This window comes from Hypanus sabinus, chromosome 6, assembly GCF_030144855.1.
Source record: "Hypanus sabinus isolate sHypSab1 chromosome 6, sHypSab1.hap1, whole genome shotgun sequence".
Classification (NCBI taxonomy): Eukaryota; Metazoa; Chordata; class Chondrichthyes; order Myliobatiformes; family Dasyatidae; genus Hypanus; species Hypanus sabinus.
In genome coordinates this window covers 155,301,721-155,328,418 of record NC_082711.1, presented here as the reverse complement: position 1 = coordinate 155,328,418, position 26,698 = coordinate 155,301,721, and the positions used below count along the sequence as shown (strand labels likewise).

At 41.9% G+C, this 26,698-nt stretch overlaps 1 protein-coding gene across 1 annotated transcript in view; it reads right to left on the bottom strand.

The window, feature by feature from the left end:
• The window catches only part of tlcd2 (TLC domain containing 2), a 62,733-nt gene that overhangs the window by 26,406 nt on the left and 9,629 nt on the right, over window positions 1-26,698 (bottom strand). The window contains exon 3 of the mRNA XM_059973252.1: window positions 10,003-10,085. Within this exon, the coding sequence (XP_059829235.1) occupies window positions 10,003-10,085 (83 nt within the window). The remainder of the gene's footprint in view (window positions 1-10,002; window positions 10,086-26,698) is intronic.

Below are 26,698 nucleotides of genomic sequence, written 5' to 3'. Positions count from 1 at the left end.
GGTGGGTGAGAAAGGTAAAGGGCTAAATAGAACAAGTGTGGACCACAGGAAAGAGGGAAGAGGAGGGGCACCAGGAGGAGATGGAGTACATTGTTGCCCCTGATTTACCCCTGAGAGTGGCCTCATCATGGCAGGAGATGGTGCTAAACATATTGCTTCGTAAGCTTTCCTTTGGACTATACTGGTGAGGCCGAGAGGGGGCTCTTGATGACTGGGCATCTCAGGATCTCGATACCTTCCGCCCAGGCTTGTGATGATGGTGATCATCACCCATCGTCCTCTGAGACAGACAGATGCCAACCACTTATTCCCAAATGAAAAAAATCATAACGTAATGACTAGAGGTAACCAAAGTAGAAATTGCAGATGGCACTGTCTTCAACATATTGTAGATGCTCACAAGATTTTTGATAATGTCCCACACTAGAGCTAGTATATCAAATTGAAGCTCATGAGATTGATACTACAATGGTAGAGGCCAAGGACTTGCTGACTGAAAGACGCTTGAAACTGAAACAATATGTTACTATTGGTTTTGTTGCTATATTGAGGTATAGTGACAAACTTTGTTTTGCATGTCATGAGAACAGATAATTTCATACATTTGTACACCGAAGTAATACAAAGGGAAAAGCAATAAAAGAATGCAAATTATGGTGTTAGCAAAAATGCCATGCAGATGGCAGGCACAGATTAGTGGGGCGCCTCAGGGTTTGGTGCTTGGGCCTAGCTAGTCACAATGTACACCAATATTTGAACAAGGGAACTGAATGTAATGTGCAAACTATATAAACTGGGTGTGGGATGGGTGGTGAGTAATGTGAGATACAAGAATGCAAAGAAGCTCCATTATGATTCAGACAAGATGAATAAATGAGTTAATGTGGTAAAATGTGACTCCATTCTCAAAGTTCAAAGTAAATTCACTTCAATATATACTAACTTGAGATTCGTTTTCTTGTAGGCATTTGCAGGAAAATAAAGAAACACAACAGAATTTATGAAAACTATAAACAACAAAATCTGACAAACAACCAATGTACAAAAGAAGACAAATCTGTGCAAATAATAAAAAGTAAATAAACAATACTAAGTTGTAGTGTCCTTGAGCATGAAATCTATAGGTTGTGGAGACAGTTTAGTGTTGAGGTGAGTGAAGTTACCCACACTGGTTCAGGAGCCTGATGGTTGGAGGGTAATAAATGTCCCTGAACCTGGTCCAGTGGGATCCAAGGTTCTTGTACCTGCTGCCCAATGATTGTAAGCAAGAAGAGAGCATGGTCTGGATGATGGGGGTCCTTGATGATGGATGCTGCCTTTTTGTGGCAGCGTTCCTTGTAAATGTGCAAGATGATGGAGAGGGCTTTACAGACAGACTGTTAGAGATGTTTCTAAAAACAATAGTGAATGGTGATAGACTGGGGAAAGGAAGATGCAAGACCTGGATGTTTTTGTACATCCAGCAAGCCTTCAGGAAAGCAGACTGTATATTGACCCTGTGTAAGACTTTTCTGATGCTGGAGTCATGGCCTCTATATTCTAATGCATAGGTGTCAAACTCAAGGCCCGTGGGCCATATCCGGCCCGGCGTACAATTATATCCGGCCTGCGAGATCATTTTAGATAGATCTATTATTTTAATTATTAATGGCCCGGCGATATGAAGCCTATGATTGTAAGTTAATACCAATCATAAAAATAATGCTTGCTCAGCAGTCTTCTTCATAAGAAACGGAATTTGTGAAGTGAAACACTTTGTAGTTATAGCAGAGACTGAGACACATGAGAACAGGCTGAAAAAACGGAGGCAATGAAAGCTGCGTTCGCACGCGCCCGACTGATCCGGCCCGCATGAAGCTGCATTTTGCCCAATCCGGCCCGTGACCTAAAATGAGTTTGACATCCCTGTTCTAATGCCCACAGGCCTACATGATTAACATGTGCCAGCCCCGCTATTTCAGGAATTAGCTTGGCAAACTCAGGCAGTTGCAGCAAACTTAGGCTTGGTGCAACTGTAGCAAGGCATCTTTACTGATGTTGCAATGGAGACCTACAGGTCATTTATAAACAAAATGAGGATAAATGTTTCTATCGAAAGAGCTGTGACCTGTGAAGTGCTTGGCAGTGGAACCAATTGTTAAATAACCAAGTCAAAAGGGCTGAACGGTTTACTCCTACTCTTAATATATACACCCTGTGGCCATCTTATTAGGCACACATGTATATCTGCTTGTTAATGCAAATATCTAATCAGCCAATTATGTGGTGGCAACTCAATGCAGACATGATCAAGGGGTTCAGTTGTTGTTCAAATCAAACATCAGAATGAGGAAGTGTGTTCTAAGTGACTCTAGGATTTCACACACAGAAGTCCCTAGAGACAGACACTGGAATTTACAGAGAATGGTGCAAAAAATAAATTAAAAAGCACCCAGTGAGTGGCAGTTCTGTGGGCAAAAACGCCTGGTTAATGAGAGAGGTCAGAGGAGAATAGCCAGACTGGTTCAAGCTGGCAGGAAGGCAAAAGTAACTCAAATAACCAGGCACTACAACCATGGTGTGCAGAAGAGCATGTCTGAATGTACAACACATTGAACCTTGACTTGGAGAAGCAGAAGACCATTAACATACTGTACGATCAGTGGTCACTTTATTAGATGCAGGAGGTACCTGAGTGTATATTTAAGGAGGAGGTACAGCAGGTATTCAAATAGATAACCAGCCAGGATTGTGTTGTTTGCTGGAAGAAGTTTATAGGGCTTGAATGGCTTGCTACTCCTATTTTTAAATATTCATTTATACTGATCGTGAACAGTATACAGTAAAGTATTTGTTTCATTGGAAACAAAATAAATAAGGATTTCTTCATATTGCATTAGATAGAAAACTTCCAACTTGGCTGACCTTTCATACGAACATGTACAAAATCCTCTAAGCTACCTAATGGGAACTCCATGTCAGGCCTGCGTTTTCCTGTGAGAACGAAGCAATTGTATTAAGTCAGGGAGTGGTAATGTAATCTGTTGCTCTGATCAAATAACAACAGTGAGGAGAAATATCTAATGCTAGTAACACTTTTGGGGTATGAACAGAATAGGCATGTTACTTGACTAAACATTGAATCAAAACTTCCTGAGGACTGTGTAATTACCAAAAATTTTTACAAGGGTAATTCTGAAGTGCAATTAACTATTTGAATGAATCATATTTTATTGTTTTTAAAAGTGCAGTGATTTCCACTATACAATCCTTGTACTTAACGGGTTATGCTTTTCTGAGTACATGCTTAAAGTTGGCAGGTTCATGGATATAAATCCACACCTACTGTTGTCTAAGAGCAGGCGGCAGGAAAAATACACTGCCAATTTCTATATAACTTACAGTCAAAGTCATGAGCATGCTCTAGATTGCAAAGACTACAAACAGCAAAGTTTAACTATTAGCCCAGCAGGGTGGGCGAAATAACTTATGACTTAAGCATTCCTGCAAACTTGGAATTATTCAACAGTTCCCCCCCCAGCCAGGCCTCAGACTGGAATTTGGATTTCCCAAATTTGCCCAAGTTACAGATTTTGTCATACTACAAACCTTTGTTTAACAAATGATCTTAAACAGTATGTGAGGGCATCACAAATCTTCATTTTGGAAATCTAAATACACTCTCAACATTTGCCAATGGAGAATATCTACCACTTTCATTTGTAACATATTTCATTACATTTGGCCAGCAGTCTTTTACTTCTGACCAGATGTTATGAAATACTAAGTAAGTTGACATTATTTTATTGTAATGATTTTCATTATTAGATTCTATAAAGGGAACGTAATCACTTCAGGTTCATTTACCCTTTCAAGTTAGCTTTACTATCTGACATAAATCACTGTAACAGGAATACCCCAGTGACTGCTGATAAATAATAAACACAAAATAAAGAATCACAAGGCTTCCCTGATTCCCTTCCCAATTTTAATTGGAATTCCACAAAACAGCCTTTGGCTCTTTACCTCGTTTTGTACAAAGAAATTCCTGCTTGGGAATCCCCTTACAAAATTCACTCATTAATTCCTGAACTCAGTTTGGAGGTAATATGTTTTATTGTTACTCACTTGCACAATGCTTTTACAACGTTATTCAAGATTGTTTAATTAAAGATTGTGTAAAAGAGAACAAAACCATTGTTACTCCAGATCCAGTGCAGCACAAAATAAAACACAATAAGATAAAAAATTATTTTAAACTGATAACATAACTTATAGATTAATTGTCTATAAAGTAACGTGAGGCACAGGAGTGCCTGAATATAAGATGACTCCGACAGGAAACGATGAAATAGTGGTGGCTGGGGGTGTGGAGGGGTGGGCTAATGGTTGGATGTGTTGATTAGCCTTTCTGCTTGGGGAAAGTAACTGTGTTTGTGACTGATAGTCCTAGCGTGGATGTGCAAAGTCTCCTCCCTGATGGGAATGGGGCAAACTGTTCCTGAATAGGGTGGGCAGGATCCTTCGTTATCTTCATACTGCATTATCTTCCTTGTATTTATATTCTGCCAGGTTTCATACAATTAAAAATGAGGCAAACTGACTTGTCGGAGCTTTGATGTACACATCTTCAGTCATTTAAAAAGCTAAGGTATAAACTCTTCTATTTCTGCAAAAGATGTACAGAGAGGTTGAATGGACCTTCTTTCTGGAGTTGTTTGATGTCTCTTTCCATTTGTGCCTTCTGTAAACCTTATAATAGTTATAAAACATATCGGGACCTCGACGTTTGGACCACAACATTCACCAGCATTCAGAACCCTAAACAGTCATTCCAGGTCAGGCAACACTTCACCTACAAGTTTGTCAGGCTTGTCTAATGCATCTGGTTCTCCCAGTGTGACCTCCTCTACATTGGTGAGATCCAACTTAGACTGAGAGACCTTCGTCAAGCACCTTCGCTCCACCTGCCTAAAAAGTTAAGTTTTACCAGGGGCCACCCATTTTAATTCTATTTCCCATTCCCATTCCAACATGTCAGTTCACATCCTCCACTAATGCCACAATGAGCAGCAGCAACCCATATTCCATCCGGGTAGCCTCCAACCTAATAGCATGAACATCAATTTCTCAAACTTCCAGTAATTTCTCCTCCTCCCCCTTCTCTCTTCTTCCATTCATCGCCCACCCCTTCTCTTCTGCTCACCAGCCCATCACTTCACTCTGGTGCCCCTCTTTCGTTCCTTTTTCCCCATGGTACACTCTCCTCTGCACATGTACACATACACAAAATCACATATGGTTCTACACAAATACTGACTGGCAGCATGAGCTGCAATGTCCTCCTTCTGAGATATGTTATTCTATAATTCCAAAAAGAATCAGCAATTACAATAATTTTAGAAACATTATTTTTATCCCGAGAATCTATGGTCTTACAGAGAGCTTGTACTGATTTTACTATTCTTAACTATTTTTCAGTATTTTCAAATGTCATTTAATTCCTGTTTTTTGATATTTAAACATTTTAAGATAATCTATTTTAATAGCTTTAAATACCATAGTTACTTAAAAGATCTAAACAAAAAAAAAATTGAGTCAGTTAACTGGCAACCTGTTGAATGTAGAGGGTCAGCACATTTGGTCCTTGGTATTCAGAGACAGTGGTGTAGGCAGGTAATACAAAATGACTGGATTCTCAATGTAGCCCAATCACCAATTTCAAGAGTATGATGGCCACGTTCTTTAAGGATCTTAAAACTTCAAAGAATGATCTCAATTGCTCTGAAGGGTTTCAAATGTTACTATAAGTCCACTAATACAATAAAGACATGACAAAACCCTGTATAGAACCACCATGAAGAGTGGAATAGTTTGTTCACAGAAGGTAATTAGGCAGAACCATATCTCAGAAGTTGAAAACTGAAGCTCCAATTAAGTCTCAGACACACTATATGACATTCTCCAAGGCAGACTTCCAAAAGGGTTAGAAGTACCTTTCAAGTAAATCAAAAGGATCTTGCACAGCTCTATTTCTGAATGGTTTTCAATCAATCTAATAAATCAAATTCTTTTTGCACTGGAATTACTAAATTTAGTTCAAACAAGTGATTTAATGGAAGATTTGTTTATTCTCAGTGCAATCACATGCCCACATTCTCAAAAGTCTCAACAACATTCGTTCAAAGCAAGCTAATTAAGAATCTTTTATTTGTGTAAATTTTGTTGTCTTGGCCTTTTGTACACCTCTTGAAATCACGTTCCTTAACACTCTATTCTACTGTATTTTTTAAAAGAACATAATTTTAACAACAAAAAAGCTCTTCTCCCCTTGAGTATTAAATGAAACAAAGTCTTACTTTTCCAGCCATTTTATGAGTTGCCTTCAATGCATTTTTTTCAATTGCATTGATGGTAAGGTTTCTTTTTCATGATAGGAAAGGAGCATGAGGAAAGCAGAGGATAATGAAGTGCCGCAGAAGCAAGGAATGTTTATTCCTAGCTATCTCTAAGCAGAAAAATTGTGTTTAGCAACATGCCCATTACACACAAGGTGCACTCATGTTACATGTTGAATCAGATCATTGTACATTTGCATTTTAACTCTAACATTCTGCCTTTGCTTCGTATCTTTTTATACTTTTCTAAGACAAACAACTACTAACATTTTATTTTCAAATAATTGACCGAACATTTTTTGCTTTTGGGAGGGAGTTCCATCCTGCTACTACTATTCATATGAAGAACTGATTCCCCTACAATGGCTTGTACTAGATATCCCCCTACACCCTATAAACTCCTTTTTAAAATCCAGAAATATTCAACACCACATAACTTTATGTAGTCTCTGGGAAGCAGTTTATGTTTCAGATCCTGACAGAAGCCATGGAAACATCAAAGTGGATCTTTGCCCTGCTATTTTAAAGTACAATCTAAATTACAACCCTGACAGCTGTGCGCATTTTCTAGATGGGATCCAACCATTGCCATTTATAGTTGTAGCAAAGGTTCATTTGACATATCCTTGCTTTATGGACCAAAAGACTAGCATTCTATTACATTTTGATTATTATTGGTCTGGACTACTATGTTTAAGTGATCTTTGTATGCATTTACTTAATCCCCTTGGACCTCAAATATTCCTAGTTTTCCATCATTTATTCTGAATCCATTATACTTTTGAGTTCACATTTAACTAAAATGGAATCCATTTTCCCCAGGTTTTCTTTAATTTAATCTGTCATTAACTACTTGTTAGCTTATATTCTCAATTATGCTGTTTATTAATTACTAACAGGTTATCAATAATCTTAGATGAATAGATATGTTTCGTTATAATGGTTATTATATTAAACATGATAGGTAGGTTTCCAGAGTGGTTCCCTAGATGAAACTCATGGTCCTATCTGAAAACATACAGTACCTATTGTTCTTATCCCAAATTAAATCCATGATCATTCATTTGTAAATTAACCTTCTTACTTGGAACTTTAAACAAATGCCTTTAAGATCCATATCTACTTCCAATTACATCCCCTTTCCACAATGAGGCAGTAACTTGTGTATCTACCTCACAGCTTCTGTGACCGAGGTTTAGTCCTGATCTCCAGTACTGTCTACGTCTAGATTCTGAAAGACGTAACAGAAGAGATTGTGCAGGCATTTAGTAGCAATCTTACAAGAAGCACTAGATTTTGGAGTGGTTCTAGAATATTGGAAATTTGCAAATATCATTCCACTCTTTCAACCACTTTTTAATAATGTTTTTATATTGCTGGTATTTATATATTTATGCACATTTTATTCCATATCTGTACTTTAACCTCTAAGTACTTTTATATATTTCTTTATAATTGAGTGGGTTTTTTTTAAGCATGTCATTTCAACATGCCTAGTATATGCAAATATGCTGGCTGGTGGCATAGTGGCATCAGCGCCAGACTTCGGAGCGAAGGCTCCCGAGTTCAAATCCAGCCAGCCCCCTTGCATGCTTTCCAACCGTGCTGGGTTGAGTGTCGAGCTAGCAACTTGGCCTCGTAAAAATAAGAAAGCCTGCTAAAAAAAAACGCCGTCATGACGGCGTCCCGATGATTCCACTCAGAGTTAAGGGCCTTCTTCTTCTTCTTCTTCTTCTTCTTCAAAACATGCAAATGTATATGGCAAATAAAGTCATTCATCGATGCTTTAACAGAGGGAAGTAAAAAGTCTGAAATTATTGGCCAGTTAAGATGACTTTGGTGGTTGGCAGGATATTCGAGACCATTATTAAGGATGAGGTTTTGGGATTGTTGGAGGCACACAATAAAAATAGGCTGAAGTCAGCATGGTTTCCTTAAGGAGAAATCTTGCTTAATAAACCTGTTGTAATTTCTTGCGGAAATAACATGCAGAGTAGACAAAGGAGAATTAGTGGATATTGTTTAGTTGGATATTCAGAAGACCTTTGACAACGTGTCACATATGAGGCTGCTAAACTAGATAAGAGCCATGGTATTACAATAAAGATACTAGCATGGATAGCTGACTGAGAGGAGGCAAGAGGAGCCTTTTCTGGTTGGCTCTTGCAGACAAATGGTGTTCTGCAGGGTTTGCTATTGGGTCTGCTACTTTTCACGTTATATGTTAATGATATGGATGATGGAATTGATGGCTTTGTGGTCAAATTTGCAGATAATACTAGGATAGTTGAAGGGCCAGGCAGTTCTGAGGAAGCAGGGAGTCTGCAGAAGTGCTTGGACAGATTTGGAGAGTGGGCAAAGTGGCAGATAGAATATACTGCAGGGCAGTGCACTATGGCAGAAGGAATAAAGGCCTATTCTAAAACAGGGAGCTAATTCTGAAATCAGAGGTGCAAAGGAACTTGGGGGCCCTAGTGCAGGTTGCGTTGGTAGTAAGGAAGGCAAATGCAATGTTAGCATTTATTCTGAGAGGATTAGAAAATAAATTTAATGATGGGGGTTTGGAAGGAATTGGTCAGATTGCACTTGGAGCATCGTGAGCAGTTTTGAGAAACAATATCTAAAAAATACAACAGAGGAGGTCCAGAAGAGGTTCATGAGAAAGATTCTAGGAATGAAGAATTAATGTGGGAGGAGCATTGGTGCCTCTGGGTCTGTACGTAGTGACGTTTCTCATTTAACCATATCGAATATGGAAGGGCCTAGATGGAGCGGATGTTTCCAATAGTGGGAGAATCTAAGACCAGAGGGCAGAGCATCTTAATAGAAGAACATCCCTGTGGAGCAGAGATGAGGAGGAAGTTCTTTAGGCAGAGAGAATATAAATCAGCCATGGTCAAATGGCATAGCAGACTTGGAGACAATGGCCAAACTCTGCTCCTATGTATTATGATGCAACTTGCATGTTCTACTTAACATCATGTAGATTTTCCATAGGGCTCTAGTTTTTTTTTTCCATATCTCAAAAGCATGCTTTGTAAAATAACCCCAGTATATCTGGGTAAGGAGTTGATGGGTCCATGCGGAAAAAGATATAGCTAAAGAGAAATAAGTGCTGGAAATTGCATCATTCAAGGTCCTGAATTGACCTTATAGGTCAAGTGGCCTCCTTCTATCTTGCAAGGAATTATGCAATGTTTTGTTATAATTCAAATAATTAAACTCTATAGATGTGAATATATTATTGGAAATACATTTTTTTCAATAATTTCCAGAAATCAACCATTAAACTAAGAAAATAAAATTTCCTGATTTCAGCTTCTTTTCGTGGAGGAAAATCAAGAGAGAGAGAAAAAAAATCACAACTACACCTGTATAAAGCAGTCATCCCATAAACAGATAAACAACTTCCTAAACAGCAGCTTGGGGCACAGCTGGGCATCAGTGAACTCAGCAGGTGAAAGGATACTAAATGAATGAGATCATGGTTCATTCTGGGTTGGAAAACACCACTAATGCTTAAGTCATTTAAAAAAAACAGATCAAGGTACCCATGCAGGCAAGATCTGATGCAGTGTACTGAGCCAATTTCAAGTGACTGTAAACACATGAAGTAGTATCTTACCACAGCATGATGGAAAAGAAGCTCCCAGGAATGTTGCAGTTTCTGATTCCACAGCATGTCCGTGAAATCATGGAGGAAATAACCTATGAATCAAAAATAAGAATAAGTTTATAGGTTGAAACTCTTTGCCCAGAGCTCTCCCCAGAACAATGGAAAACAAGTATTGTTGATGTTTGGAATATTTCAGGCACTGCTTTCATCAAAGACTTTTGACATTATTAGCATCCACAAATTTTCTGTGACAAGTTAAGCAAAGTTATTCAAGAATGAAAAATGTAGTGAAAAAATGTAGTTATAAGCATACTCTCCAGGTGTAACATGATTTTTCCAATGCAATATCAAATGGGCTCTAAGAATGAGGATCACAGTACAAGCTTTCTCTGCATTACAGGGAGGGTTGTGCTCCTAGAAAATGATCCATATTATGATCACCCGTAGTGCAAAGATATGCCATTTGCTCATGCATCAAGAAAAGAGAGTTTGAAAACAAAATTGATGATTATTTATTTACATTTTCTCTTATAAATTGCATCAGGCCAAGTTTTTACTCAATATCTCAAACTTCTCGTAGTGTTTTGAGAATTTCCATTATCTAAAGTGCCAAAATGCACCAGTATCATATGTAGATGAATAATTAATGTATATTTTTTTAATAATCAATTGAGTAATTTCAAAATGTTTAACATTATGAAATAGCTGCATTGAACAGAATAATTATACATTGAAAACTACGGTACATCTTCCAAAATCATGACACAGCATGTACATTATTTGGAAAGCACAGTAATAATTTTCTATTTCATAGTGCCTTTTACACCACTATCATGAAAAAGACACCCTTCCATCTAGTGAAGCCTTTTACAGGTCTGTTCACAGTTGTAATGTAAGCAATGTAGCAAAATTGTATAAGAATATGAAAATGACCTAACAATCTGACTCCATCCATCAGAGAAAGATGTTAATATATCATTCTGGAGATGGAACTGACTGTGTAGCTCTCCCTCTGTTCTAACTGGAATGTCAGCATATATTTTCGTGTTCAAACCTCTGAAGTGGAACTCAAACTCATAACAGAAATAAGAGTACTTAACTTTGTATTAGTTCAGTCATTAAGTGTTATTTGGTAACTGGAAAGACGTAATATACAGTTCTGTGCAAAAGGCTTATTTATGTACCCAAGCTATATAAATACATACCTGCCTAAGACTTTTGCACAGTACTGTATATAAAGGTACATAAATGGCGCACATAATTATACCGCCACGTCATATGTACGTGTCTCGCTAAAAGTAAAAACAAAGTTTATTTGCATCTTTTGGGCTCCCTTGTATTTCTTTCATTTTGTAACTCAACAACAAGAGTCCTACTTAATGAATTCTCACAGAAATGACAATCAGCCGGCTGTATTGGCTGAAACTGCACCCTAGGTAGCTGGTTGAACTATGTGTTATTGAATTACAATTTGTCTTGACTTCTTTGTAGAGATGCTAATATAAAGGTGGGAGGAGGTTAAAAGTGCATTACAACTTTGATGGGCTGATAATGGGCCAAGTGCCTTCCCACTGGAATCAACATTTGTAGGCACCAAGGCCAAATCAGGAGCATCCACAAAGATGCTCAGAAACTGAGATGTTGCATGTTACGATTTGTAACTCCAAGACATAAAACGAAACAAAAGAAAAGCAAGGGACCCAGAAAGATGTGTTTAAACTTTGTTTTCACTTTTAGCGAGACACATAAATATGACATGGCAGCATAATGACGTATGCCATTTATGTACCTTTACATACATTACTGTGCAAAAGTCTTACGTATATTAATTAATTAGATATAGATAGCTTGGGTGCCCAAGACTTCTGCACAGTACTGTTTATTACGTCTGTCCAGTTACCAAATAACACTTAATATGACTGAGCTAATACAAAGTTCAGTACTCTTATGTTTCCCAACATCTTACTGTTTTAATCAATACACAGTATAACCCACAATGTATTATGTAAGCAACAAATAATACTTAATCAAACAATATATTTACAATATTACTGAAATATTAAATAGACAATACTCCTTCCTGCTTAGTTATGAACTCTAGTTCAATATTGAAATGCATCTTAACGTGCCTACACAGAATACCATATGATACAACTACAATATATCCGTCCACAGCAGAACAACTTTTAAATGATTGCAATCAGACCAAAGGATTTAATCACTGTGGAGGATTTCTTACTCTTGTGGGCTGTCTTTCCTAACAAACTGCTTGGCAGGTGAGACTTGTGGTTATGAAACAATCTCAGGTTCTGGGACCTCCTACGCTGCATCGTCTCCATATGACACCAGATGCGACCTCCACTGTGTAGGAGAGTGGTCTAGTTCTGTTCTTAATCTTTTTGAGTACCCACTTTGAACACATCTGTATTCCCTAACTAGGGCTGCTTGTCCAGGAGTGAAATATCGAAACTCCTTGTTTGAGGAGCCTTCAGTTTGTCTCAGATGTTGGCACTGCATGCACCTTCTGAGATTGGGTTTGAGGAGTCCCAAGTGTGAACATGAGGGATGGCTCATGAACAGCCTATTCGGTGAGTTGCTGGTTGTGGAGTGTGCCGTAACGCAAAACGCAAGGAGGAAAATAATGAGCTTCAGATTCAATGACAGTGTCGTGGATTCAGCTGACATTGCTCGTGGTGTGTTCTTTAGACTCTGGACAAACCTTGCCACTAAGCCATTTGTGGTACATTACAGATATAATATGGCTGATTCCATTTATTTTCAGGAATCTCAGAAAATCTCCACAACAAAATGCGGTCCATTGTCACTGATCAAGTGTTCTGGAACACCAGTCCTTGAGAAGAGACTTCTCAACACATCAACAGTGTGCAAGGCTGTAGTGGATGCTATTGGGAAGACTTCTGGTCACTGCTACCAAGAAATTTGTGCCCATGAGTAATCCAGCAAAATCAACATGAATCCTCTGCCAAGGCAGTGCAGGCCATTCCCAGGGATGGAGAGATACCACTCTTGGCATCTTCTGGATATACTGCATGGCAAGCTGCTCAATCTTCTGATCTATCTCAGAGCACCAAAAAAAAAAAATTCAAGCCAACTCTTTCATTTTGACTATATCTGGATGAGCACCATTCCCCACATAAGGCAACCTCCATCAAGGGGAAGTTCATCCCAGGGCTGGTAAAAAATGGGTGAACTGGAGTTTCTGCTGTACTTTCCAGCCACTTTGAGTAGCCATGTACACCTGCGACAGTATGGGGTCTTTTCTGGTTTCTCTCTGGATCATTTCTGCCATAATAGAGAGACTTTTAATTGGCATTAGAGGAAGTATAACAAGAGGAGTATCCTCTTTTGTAAATTTTTCAGGCATTTCATTTTCCAAGGGTAAACAGGACAATCCATCAGCCTTTTGTGATTAGTCGTCCCCTTGAATTTGGTCTTGCAGTTTTGACTCCCAAGAGCTAATCTCTGCATTCATGCTTCTGCTGTTTGTGGAACACCCTTCAGTGGATTGAAAATGGACACTAATGGTTGAAGATCAGTGAGTGTTTATGGTAAGAAACATTTTAGACTCTTCTTCCATCTCCAGCTGTAGGCAGGCCTCAGTTAAGTCCAGTTTGCTGAAGTGTTTTCCTCCAGAAAGATTTGCAAAGGGTATTGATCTATTTTCAGTACTGGGTTGATGGTGCCATTATTGTTGTGTTCTTTATACGAACCGTAGGTAACTAAGAACAAACCATATTCTGGAAGAATTAAAACTAAAACTTAATTATCTAACAGCAAACACATTTTAACACTGCCATGCTTCTAGATCATTCTGTCATTTCTGCGCATGCTCATAACTCCGTCCAATCACTTTCTTACACGTGACATCACCACATCTTCCTTACCTTAAAAAGAAAATAATTAGCAACATTAATCAAAACAATTGCATAATTTAATATGTCTCTATCAGTCTCTCTGGAGGTTTAGGAACACGAGTCGACCTTCTAAGTGGTTCACACAGTTCTTGTGTTTTGTTGTTATTTTCATGATTTCTCTGGTCTGCATCAGTTAACTGAAACTCTGGAGTTAGCTCTTTCTTGAGGTCTTTGTGATTTTTTCTCAACACTGCTCCTTCTTCGGTTTGGACCATGTATGATCTGGGTTGTACTTCTTCAAGTATTGTAGCTTTCTGTGTCCATGTGTTCATTCTGTCTTGTATCCTTACCTCATCTCCCTGGTGCAGTTCAGGTAATTAACAAGAACATCTGTCAAAGTACGTATTCTGCTTTGCTTTGTATTTATCTTTCCACCTTTTCACTTGTTCACCTTCAAACGGCTCTCATCTATTGGCAGATTGGATCTCAAACAGCATCCCATCAAGAGCTGAGCAAGTGAAAATCCACATTCAAGTGGAGTACTGCAATAGGCTAACAAAACTTTATAAAAATCACCTCCACTATCTTTTGCTATGTGCATCAGTTTCTTGATAATTCCTACCAATTTCTCAACTAATCCATTAGACTGAGGGAAAAATGGACTAGATATTGTATGAACAAAGCCCCATTCATGAGCAAAATATCTCATACATTCACCATTGAATTGTGGACCATTGTCTGTGAAAACTTCATCAGGTCCACCATGTCTGAAAAAAAACTGATTTCATGTATGTAATTACATTTTCTGTTGTTCTGCCCAAACCACACACTTCAGGATACAATGAGTAGTAATCTGTTATTAATAGATAATCTTTGTTGTCAGTTACAAAAAGATCAACATCTACATTCTGATAAGGTCTCTGAGGACTAGGATGTGGATGCAGTGGCTCCTTAGGGTTGCTAGGTTAGCATATTTGACAAGAAGACACCAATTCTGCAATTTCTTGATTCATCCTGGGCCAAAACATCATTTCCTGTGCCCCTCTCTTACACTTTTCAATACCTAGGTGGCCTTCATGAATCTTCCCAAGCATTTCTTTTTGGAGACTTTTAGGTAACACAATTCTACTTACTTACTGCCCATTATGCCTAACGTCACACGCATAGCCCTCCACTGGACACCAGAAGGAAAGAGGAAAAGAGGAAGACCCAAGAATACCTAGCCTCGAACTGTAGAGGGAGAGCTGAAGACCCTGAACTACACCTGGTGTACCATTCAGAAGCTAGCCCAGAACAAACAGGAGTGGAGGACCTTCATTGCTGCTCTACATTCACAAAGGACAGTCGCTTAAAGGTTTGTTAAACAATACAGTCAGAGGCTTATGGTCAGTTTCAACATCAATAGATTGCCCTGACACAAACTGATGAAATCTCTCACAAGCAAACACAATGCTAAGCAATTCTTTTCCAATTTGGGCATACCTGGTTTCTGGATTAGATAATGCAAGAGATGCATATGCGACTAGTAGCAATTCCTGATCATATTTCTGGAGTAATACTGCCCCTAAGCCTGCCTGAAATGCATCACATGAGATTTTGATGGGTCTCTCTGCATCATAGAATTTCAACACAGTTTCTTTGGTGAGCACTTTCTTGAGATTTTGCCATGCATTCCCCTGTTCATGATTCCAGCTCCATTCGTTTTTCTTTTCTGTTAGCTGCCTCAATGGAGCAAGCTGTTCCAAAAGATTGGGTATGAATTGTCCCACGTAATTGACCATTCCCATGAACCTTTGAACATCCCTTTTACAATGCAGTCTTGGCATGTTCTCAATAGCAGAAACCTTCAATAGATCAGGACGCATACTCTCTTTGCTGATGATATCACCCACAAAGGTAAGTTCAGTCACTCCTAGCTGACATCTGTCTTTATTCAACTTCAGGTTTGCCTTGCGTGTTGCCTCAAAGCCTTTTCTGAGTCTGGTGTCATGCTCTTGTTTAGATGATCCCCAAACAATAATATCGTCCATGGAAGTATCCACACCCTCAATGTGCTCACATAGCATGTGAATGGTTTTATGGTACACTTCAGGAGCTGATGCAATTCCAAATGGAAGCCTGAGAAAATGGTATCTGGCAAAAGGAGTGTTAAAGGTCCAGAGGATGTATCTAATTTACTAATGTAACCCCCTGGGTCCCCTCAGCTGCTCGCTCACACTCGTTCTTGTCTAGGGGGAGCAGCCTTCGGCCCCGCCAAACTGGGCAATCAGCTGGTGTGGATGCTGTGTGATGTCCCCGCCTCGCCCAAAAACAGACAGTACACCACATGCGATTAAATGAGTACACGTTATAAAGGTTACTATAACTAAGTGATTAATAATGATACAGTATATATGAAGAGAAAAAAATAAAGAAAAGGCGCCAAACTTATCAAAGTCCAAACCACTTCGTGCACAACCGTTGGAGCTCAATTTCTGAAGTCTTCTGGCCACCATTCGATCCCCTCCGAACTCCTCGACTCGCAGCTCAGGACCCTCCGAGTGGTCAACCAAGCACATCTAGCTTCATCCCCCCTCCTCAGAGTACCTCCCAGCCTCTGACCCCCGCTTGGGGTCCGATCGTCGCCCAGCTTACAGCATTGCGTCCTCTCTCTCGACCCCCTCGCGCCAATCTGCGCCAATCTGCGCCAAAAGTTTACAGACTCAGAAGAAAGAACATTAATCCCCATTTGGTTTACAAAGGAATACCATTCTCGTTATCAGTAAATTAGCATTCCTGCTAGTTAACAAAAAGAAGAAACCCCCTTTACACTCGCCCCTCACCAAATAAAGTCATGTCCTCATGACTATTAAATAACTCGCCACCTTTCCTGCCAACACACTGTAACCCAAGCACAAACAGAGACATCTCCTCCCCACACAGTAAACCTCACGCCCTGTTCCTCAGGCGCTACTTAGGCCAACTATCTGGGAGATCCCTAACCCTTCTGAGACTTCCGTACCCCCTCACCTAAACCCTTCAGGCTCGGACACAACTGGGGATACCTTGGGCCCACTACCAACTCCTCTCTCAACCTCTCACTCATGCCCCACACTGCACACAGCTAACCCTCCCCGCTACACCTGACTCAATGGGAGAAGGGCCAAAGGTCTCTTCCTCAATCGAGGGAAAGTCAGCAAAAGGCAGCATGTACCACACATCCAGCACATCATCCGTCGAATCTGTATTCTTCCTCATTTCTGTGATCGGTAGCTGCTGTTTGATCTTCTCCAAACGGAAACACGTAGCCTACACTGCCCCTGCAGTCTCTTCAGCCTCCTGTTCAGTATTCACTGCACTTCTCTCCAGCTTCTTCTTCCTCATGACTTCTTCCAGATCAACTTTCAGGTTTTGCACTTCATTTGAACTGTCGATGGTCATCTTCAGGTTCCCTTCAAGCTTCCACTTCCCTCTTCTGAGCTTTTTCTGTAATTTCTTCACCTCCGCAAACTCCCCTCTCCAGGTTCTCAGTTTGCTATTACCCTCAGTCAGACAACTTTCTTCATTCCCTCCAACTTGTAAGTCTTCCGAATGGTTCCAGATCACTTTCTCCAGTCTCTCCGTCTTCATTTCAAACTTGATTCCGTAGAGACAGTCACTCACGAGCTGCAACCTTCGCCAGCCCTGGCACGTGTCCAGAAAACACTTTAACTCGGTAGTTCTCAGCTGCTCCTGCAACGACCTCACTTCATATTCTCCTGAGGCAAATCCAAATACCAAGAGATCATCCACATACACCAAAACTCCAAACGCCTCCAAATCCCCTATGATCTTCCACCTGCCCCGCAGGAAGGTTGCAAGGGCTCCTGATATGCCCTGTGGCATCTTTTCGGACCCGAAGACTCCTAGGGAATTTATAACGGCCGTCTTCTCCTTGTCGGCCCCACTCATCGGGTTCTGGCAACATCCACTCCTCCGATCCAGCACCTTAAACCACTTCACACCACTCAGACAGGTCATCGCCTCTCTGGCCCTCAGGGCCATATTCTGGTCACTGACAGTGCGCCTCTTCAGCGCAATATAATCCACACACACGCTGCCTACGTCTTCCACGGCTGTAGGGGCCAGTCGCCGTAACCTCTCTCTCTCCGAGGTGTCTTCAGCAGTCAACTCCCCTCCCTCGTGGTATTTCGCAGCGTCCACTAAGAGGGTCTCACCCTCAGATACTTCCCCCAGGCCGTACCACCACTGGCTCTTGTTTGAATTCGGTATCGGCCCAAGGGTGCTACACATGTCCGCACAAGCAGCTCAAAACTCTGGGTGCATCGACAATGCCTCCAAACAGCGCTCACCCGCCTCCTCCAGGCAGGCCCCCAAGCGCACCAGCAGGATATTGGTTCTCTCCAGAACAGAAACGCAGCCCGTCTCAACAGTGTCCGGACACATCAGCATTAACGATTCACGAACCTCAGTCTCCTCCACATTTGCCTCTAAGAACTCCACTTTCACTGACCAACAACCGTCGTCTGGATAATCACCGGCACTGGTACCCCGAATCTCCAGTGTCCTCAATGTCGTCAAGGGTAAATGCTTCCAATAACAGTTATAAAACAAACTGTACAGCAACTTAACCGGCGCCCCAGTGCCGAGGATGGCTTTAACTTGACTTCCATCCATCCGTAACAACACCTGTGCGCTTGGTCCCGCTAAGCCAATAGGGTCTGCTCCTTTCGGGAGTTCCTTGGTACATTGCTGGGAACGTGCTCCCCCAGAGACCCCAAGCCATTCCCCCACTGGGCCTCCTCTAAGTTTCCCGACACCTCTCGAATCAACGGAACAACTGATCCCCTTGACAGATCCCCTTGGCACCACAAGCAATTTATCTGCCCCCCTAGGCAAAAAGGGATACCCTAAAAACTTCCCACCAATCTCCTGCCACGGATATGATAAGCCCCCCAGCTGCGGCATTTGACTTCCAGTCAAACCACACGCATTTTCCCACTTTCCCAGAACTGGCAGCTGTCACTTCGAGGTAATTGCGCCTGACAGTTCTAACAAAGTCACCAGCCCACCTACTCAAACTTTCAACCTGTCCCTGTCGCTTTTCCTCAGCCAAGCACTGCCACTCACCCAACAACTGAGGGGTCCGCTCCGCCCACGCCTCCGCCCCTTTAGGGCTGGACATTATTCCAACAACCAGGCGGAGCTCACCACTGCTGAAACATCCCAACCTGTCACTCCTCACTCCCCAAACAGCACCGACAACCACAGTCCCACCACCATTTCGTTAGCACTAGTCAGAACTAGAACAACGCCCTCCAGGCTACCAACAGCAGACACCCCACCCAACACACACGCAGTGATAACCAGCAATCGCACACCCACAAAGACACACCAGCTCTTCGCCACAGACACAATTTAAAGAGGGTGATCACACAGCTTCCACAGAAATCAATCCCGGACGAGCACCCCACAATGTAACCCCCTGGGTCCCCTCAGCTGCTCGCTCACACTCGTTCTCGTCTAGGGGGAGCAGCCTTCGGCCCCGACAAACTGGGTAATCAGCTGGTGTGGATGCTGTGTGATGTCCCCGCCTCGCCCAAAAACAGACAGTACACCATATGCGATTAAATGAGTACAAGTTATAAAGGTTACTATAACTAAGTGATTAATAATGATACAGTATATATGAAGAGAAAAAAATAAAGAAAAGGCGCCAAACTTATCAAAGTCCAAACCACTTCATGCACAACCGTTGGAGCTCAATTTCTGAAGTCTTCTGGCCACCATTCGATCCCCTCCGAACTCCTCGACTCGCAGCTCAGGACCCTCCGAGTGGTCAACCAAGCACATCTAGCTTCATCCCCCCTCCTCAGAGTACCTCCCAGCCTCTGACCCCCGCTTGGGGTCCGATCGTCGCCCAGCTTACAGCATTGCGTCCTCTCTCTCGACCCCCTCGCGCCAATCTGCGCCAATCTGCGCCAAAAGTTTACAGACTCAGAAGAAAGAACATTAATCCCCATTTGGTTTACAAAGGAATACCATTCTCGTTATCAGTAAATTAGCATTCCTGCTAGTTAACAAAAAGAAGAAACCCCCTTTACACTCGCCCCTCACCAAATAAAGTCATGTCCTCATGACTATTAAATAACTCGCCACCTTTCCTGCCAACACACTGTAACCCAAGCACAAACAGAGACATCTCCTCCCCACACAGTAAACCTCACGCCCTGTTCCTCAGGCGCTACTTAGGCCAACTATCTGGGAGATCCCTAACCCTTCTGAGACTTCCGTACCCCCTCACCTAAACCCTTCAGGCTCGGACACAACTGGGGATACCTTGGGCCCACTACCAACTCCTCTCTCAACCTCTCACTCATGCCCCACACTGCACACAGCTAACCCTCCCCGCTACACCTGACTCAATGGGAGAAGGGCCAAAGGTCTCTTCCTCAATCGAGGGAAAGTCAGCAAAAGGCAGCATGTACCACACATCCAGCACATCATCCGTCGAATCTGTATTCTTCCTCATTTCTGTGATCGGTAGCTGCTGTTTGATCTTCTCCAAACGGAAACACGTAGCCTACACTGCCCCTGCAGTCTCTTCAGCCTCCTGTTCAGTATTCACTGCACTTCTCTCCAGCTTCTTCTTCCTCATGACTTCTTCCAGATCAACTTTCAGGTTTTGCACTTCATTTGAACTGTCGATGGTCATCTTCAGGTTCCCTTCAAGCTTCCACTTCCCTCTTCTGAGCTTTTTCTGTAATTTCTTCACCTCCGCAAACTCCCCTCTCCAGGTTCTCAGTTTGCTATTACCCTCAGTCAGACAACTTTCTTCATTCCCTCCAACTTGTAAGTCTTCCGAATGGTTCCAGATCACTTTCTCCAGTCTCTCCGTCTTCATTTCAAACTTGATTCCGTAGAGACAGTCACTCACGAGCTGCAACCTTCGCCAGCCCTGGCACGTGTCCAGAAAACACTTTAACTCGGTAGTTCTCAGCTGCTCCTGCAACGACCTCACTTCATATTCTCCTGAGGCAAATCCAAATACCAAGAGATCATCCACATACACCAAAACTCCAAACGCCTCCAAATCCCCTATGATCTTCCACCTGCCCCGCAGGAAGGTTGCAAGGGCTCCTGATATGCCCTGTGGCATCTTTTCGGACCCGAAGACTCCTAGGGAATTTATAACGGCCGTCTTCTCCTTGTCGGCCCCACTCATCGGGTTCTGGCAACATCCACTCCTCCGATCCAGCACCTTAAACCACTTCACACCACTCAGACAGGTCATCGCCTCTCTGGCCCTCAGGGCCATATTCTGGTCACTGACAGTGCGCCTCTTCAGCGCAATATAATCCACACACACGCTGCCTACGTCTTCCACGGCTGTAGGGGCCAGTCGCCGTAACCTCTCTCTCTCCGAGGTGTCTTCAGCAGTCAACTCCCCTCCCTCGTGGTATTTCGCAGCGTCCACTAAGAGGGTCTCACCCTCAGATACTTCCCCCAGGCCGTACCACCACTGGCTCTTGTTTGAATTCGGTATCGGCCCAAGGGTGCTACACATGTCCGCACAAGCAGCTCAAAACTCTGGGTGCATCGACAATGCCTCCAAACAGCGCTCACCCGCCTCCTCCAGGCAGGCCCCCAAGCGCACCAGCAGGATATTGGTTCTCTCCAGAACAGAAACGCAGCCCGTCTCAACAGTGTCCGGACACATCAGCATTAACGATTCACGAACCTCAGTCTCCTCCACATTTGCCTCTAAGAACTCCACTTTCACTGACCAACAACCGTCGTCTGGATAATCACCGGCACTGGTACCCCGAATCTCCAGTGTCCTCAATGTCGTCAAGGGTAAATGCTTCCAATAACAGTTATAAAACAAACTGTACAGCAACTTAACCGGCGCCCCAGTGCCGAGGATGGCTTTAACTTGACTTCCATCCATCCGTAACAACACCTGTGCGCTTGGTCCCGCTAAGCCAATAGGGTCTGCTCCTTTCGGGAGTTCCTTGGTACATTGCTGGGAACGTGCTCCCCCAGAGACCCCAAGCCATTCCCCCACTGGGCCTCCTCTAAGTTTCCCGACACCTCTCGAATCAACGGAACAACTGATCCCCTTGACAGATCCCCTTGGCACCACAAGCAATTTATCTGCCCCCCTAGGCAAAAAGGGATACCCTAAAAACTTCCCACCAATCTCCTGCCACGGATATGATAAGCCCCCCAGCTGCGGCATTTGACTTCCAGTCAAACCACACGCATTTTCCCACTTTCCCAGAACTGGCAGCTGTCACTTCGAGGTAATTGCGCCTGACAGTTCTAACAAAGTCACCAGCCCACCTACTCAAACTTTCAACCTGTCCCTGTCGCTTTTCCTCAGCCAAGCACTGCCACTCACCCAACAACTGAGGGGTCCGCTCCGCCCACGCCTCCGCCCCTTTAGGGCTGGACATTATTCCAACAACCAGGCGGAGCTCACCACTGCTGAAACATCCCAACCTGTCACTCCTCACTCCCCAAACAGCACCGACAACCACAGTCCCACCACCATTTCGTTAGCACTAGTCAGAACTAGAACAACGCCCTCCAGGCTACCAACAGCAGACACCCCACCCAACACACACGCAGTGATAACCAGCAATCGCACACCCACAAAGACACACCAGCTCTTCGCCACAGACACAATTTAAAGAGGGTGATCACACAGCTTCCACAGAAATCAATCCCGGACGAGCACCCCACAATGTAACCCCCTGGGTCCCCTCAGCTGCTCGCTCACACTCGTTCTCGTCTAGGGGGAGCAGCCTTCGGCCCCGACAAACTGGGTAATCAGCTGGTGTGGATGCTGTGTGATGTCCCCGCCTCGCCCAAAAACAGACAGTACACCATATGCGATTAAATGAGTACAAGTTATAAAGGTTACTATAACTAAGTGATTAATAATGATACAGTATATATGAAGAGAAAAAAATAAAGAAAAGGCGCCAAACTTATCAAAGTCCAAACCACTTCATGCACAACCGTTGGAGCTCAATTTCTGAAGTCTTCTGGCCACCATTCGATCCCCTCCGAACTCCTCGACTCGCAGCTCAGGACCCTCCGAGTGGTCAACCAAGCACATCTAGCTTCATCCCCCCTCCTCAGAGTACCTCCCAGCCTCTGACCCCCGCTTGGGGTCCGATCGTCGCCCAGCTTACAGCATTGCGTCCTCTCTCTCGACCCCCTCGCGCCAATCTGCGCCAATCTGCGCCAAAAGTTTACAGACTCAGAAGAAAGAACATTAATCCCCATTTGGTTTACAAAGGAATATCATTCTCGCTCTCAGTAAATTAGCATTCCTGCTAGTTAACAAAAAGAAGAAACCCCCTTTACACTAAAGTACTTTGAATTAGCAAATTGTGACATACTTTCTTCACCAGTAGACAATTTGAAATGCTCTCTTTTAATAGCTTGATTCAAGTCTCTTGGATCTAAGCAGATCCTCAGCTTTCCATTTTTCTTATCGACAATAACAAGCGAATTAACCCATTCAGTCGGTTGATCAATATTTTTATGACTCCTAGCCATTCCATTCTGTCAAGTTCTGTTTTCAGTTGACGACGTAATGCAAAAGGCACTTTTCTATATAGATGTGCTACAGGTGGCACTGTGTTGTCAATTTTAATCGTGTGCTCTCCCAGAAGACAATCAAGCCCTTTGAACAAGTCCTCATACTCTTTCATCAAGGTACTGTATTCTGACTCTGTGTCACTGTCCAGGACTAAGACTCTTTTCACCAAATTCAGTCTCTCACAGGCAGATAAACCAAGTATTGACTGTACATTTTTTGGCACGACCACAAATGAAAGCATGTGCACAGTATTTTGGTGTGACACTTTTGCCACACGTTCCTTTAACTGGAATGTCTGCATATGAATACCCAGTCACTTTTATATTTGCCTGATGTAACTTTGGTCTTGGCTTTAATGTATTAAACTCAGATTCTGCAAGAACATTTACTTGTGCTCCAGTATCCAATTTAAACACAGAATAATGTTTTGGTTCACTTGCAATGGCATTGTCCAGTCATTCTTACTTCGTTTGTTTTCACAAAGCACACCTATATAAAATTCCTCATGTTCATTTTCAAGCACTGCATTTACATGTTTTATTTCCTTTCTATTTCTGCAACAGTGTGAAAAATGATCACTCTTTCCACAGTGATTGCACATTTTTCCATACGCTGGACACTTTTTAAGTCTGTGCTCCCACCCGCAGTGATCACAAAGTTTTTTCCTTCCAAACGATGTCTTTCTTTCTTTTGGTTTCATTGTCACTTCATTATTTTTTCTAATAGGTTCGTGCTTCACAATGTCTACGTAGCTCTCAATAAAATGCCCTTTAGCGTGCGATGTCATGGATTCCGAAGCTTTGCAGAGAATCAAAGCTTTTTCCAAATTTATGTCTGGTTCTCTTAAGAGTCTTTCTCTCAGACTATTATCCAGAAATCTGCAACCAATTCTGTCTTTAATGAGAGAATCTGTCAATCCTGCAAACTTGCAAGTTTTACTGCAGTTTCTCAATTCGGTAACAAATTGATCAATCGTTTGATCAGCTTTCTGCTTACACATGAAAAATTTATATCCTTCATACGTCACATTGTGCTTCGGTATGCAAAATATGTCGGATTTGTCCATTATCGCTTTTAGATTCACATTATCTCCATTCTCAAAAGTAAAATGGTTGTATAACTCAATTGCTTCATCCCCTAATACGTGGAATAGGATCACAGCTTGCGTTTTTCCGTTTTATTTTCTGCTCCGTTCTCCGATAAATAAATTTCAAAATGCTGTTTAAATCTTTTCAGCTGTGTTTCCCATCAGCTGAAGCGTTGATGGGGGTTGCAAAACTTCCATTTTTAAAGCTGTTAGCAAACAATGAAAAAGTTTGCGCTCCTTTTTTTCAACTATCTTCAATTCTCCTGTTTCGGTGTTATTCTTCCAGACTGACGTCTGACACTATGTTGTGTTCTTTATACGTACCGTGGTTTACCAAGAACAAACCATACTCTGGAAGAATTAAAACTAGAACTTTAACAGCAAACAACAGCCACGTTTTAACACTGTTATGCTTCTAGATTATTCTGTCATTTCAGTGCACGCTCATAACTCCATCCAATCACGTTCTTACATGTGACATCACCACAATTATAATTCCCGCAGATCCTTTCTTCTTAGCAACTGGGACCGCTGGTGATACCCATGGGCTTCACTCTATCTTGTAAAGAATTCCTTCAGCCTCCATGCAATTGAGCTCATTGGCTGCTTAATCATGGATGGTATAAGGAAGCAGGCAGGCTTTCCAAAACTTGTGGCATTTTCATTTAACAATATTTTACCCTTGGTATCTTTGTGTCTTCCAGTGCCATCCTTGAACACTGCTACGGCATCATCTAGTACCTTTTTTAATATGCTTTCAGTTGATTCTATTGCAGGGGATGTAGCAAGCAAATCATGGATGGATCTCCAATCAAGTTGTAGTTGTCTAGCCACTCACATCCCCACAGTGAAGGCATTCCTGTTTTTACCACATACGAGCCCAATGTAGCTTGTTTGTTGTTGTTATATTTCACTGTTAGAAATGTCATTCCAACAGGAGTTAACTTTTCTTCAGTATAAGTTCTCAGCTGGATATCTGCAGGCTTCAGTTCAGTATCTTTAAAATGCCGAACAAACTCATTTTGTGGAATGATTGAAGTAGCTGAGCAAGTGAACAATTCCATTTTAATTAATTTGCCATTCACTTTTGGTGTAATCAATATTGCTGGTCTATTGTCAGTTTTCACTTTTACCCAGGTTACCCACTCCCTGTCTCTCATCATTATCATATTTTTCATCAACAGCATGCAGAGTAGTGCTCTTTTTGAACCTTTTTATTTTCCTCTCTTCCCTGCGCAGTCCATTTATTTTTTCTTCTACTCCGACATGCTCTTTGTATGTGTCCTACTTTGTTGCATTTTCTGCAAGTTTCACCTTTCAATCTAAATTGGTTTGGTATATGTGAGCCCCTGCCACAATGGTAACATAATTTGTTCTGCCAGACAGGTTTCAGTTTAGACATTACAATTTTACTCACAGTTGCTTTTATTCCTGACAGCAACTCAACTGGATCTCTGTCTGCTGTTTCCACTGATAAAGCGATTTCAACGGCTTTTTTAAATGTGAGTTGTGCTTCTGTTAGGGACCAGTTTTGAATGCCTTCTTGTAAGATTCCACAAACTAAACGATCTCTAAACTAAATGAATTGACATTGCTCGGACAATCTCTTCAATTAAGCTACGCATGTTGAAATGGGCTCCCCTTCCTTTTGATTCTGCTTATGAAACCTAAAGCATTCTACAATCAATAATGGTTTTGGTTTAAATGTTCCTGAACTACTTTCATAATATCAGCAGAGCTCATTTCAGCTTGATTTGTTGGACCAGTTAAACTTCTAAGCAAACTGCACACTTTCCTACCTATTACACATAGCAAAACTGGTACTCTATAGCAAACTGGCTATTCCATTTGCTTTAAAGTAATGCTCAATTCACTCCTTGTACAATATCCAATGTAATCAAACACATCTGTTTTTCCAATGTAGCCAACCACTTCTACTTTTTAAAAATTTATAATTATCACCCAGTAGTACTCGCTGTTTATGAACCTGTGAATTTGTCCTTTTTTTGCCTTTCTAAAAAATTCAACCATCTTTCCCTTCTTGCGAAGAAAGAAAAAACTTGCTACGATTTTTAAAAAACTCAAATGTCTCATTGCACTTCAAGTAGGTAGTCATCTTGGGTTCATTTAGAACATACTTGTCGCCAC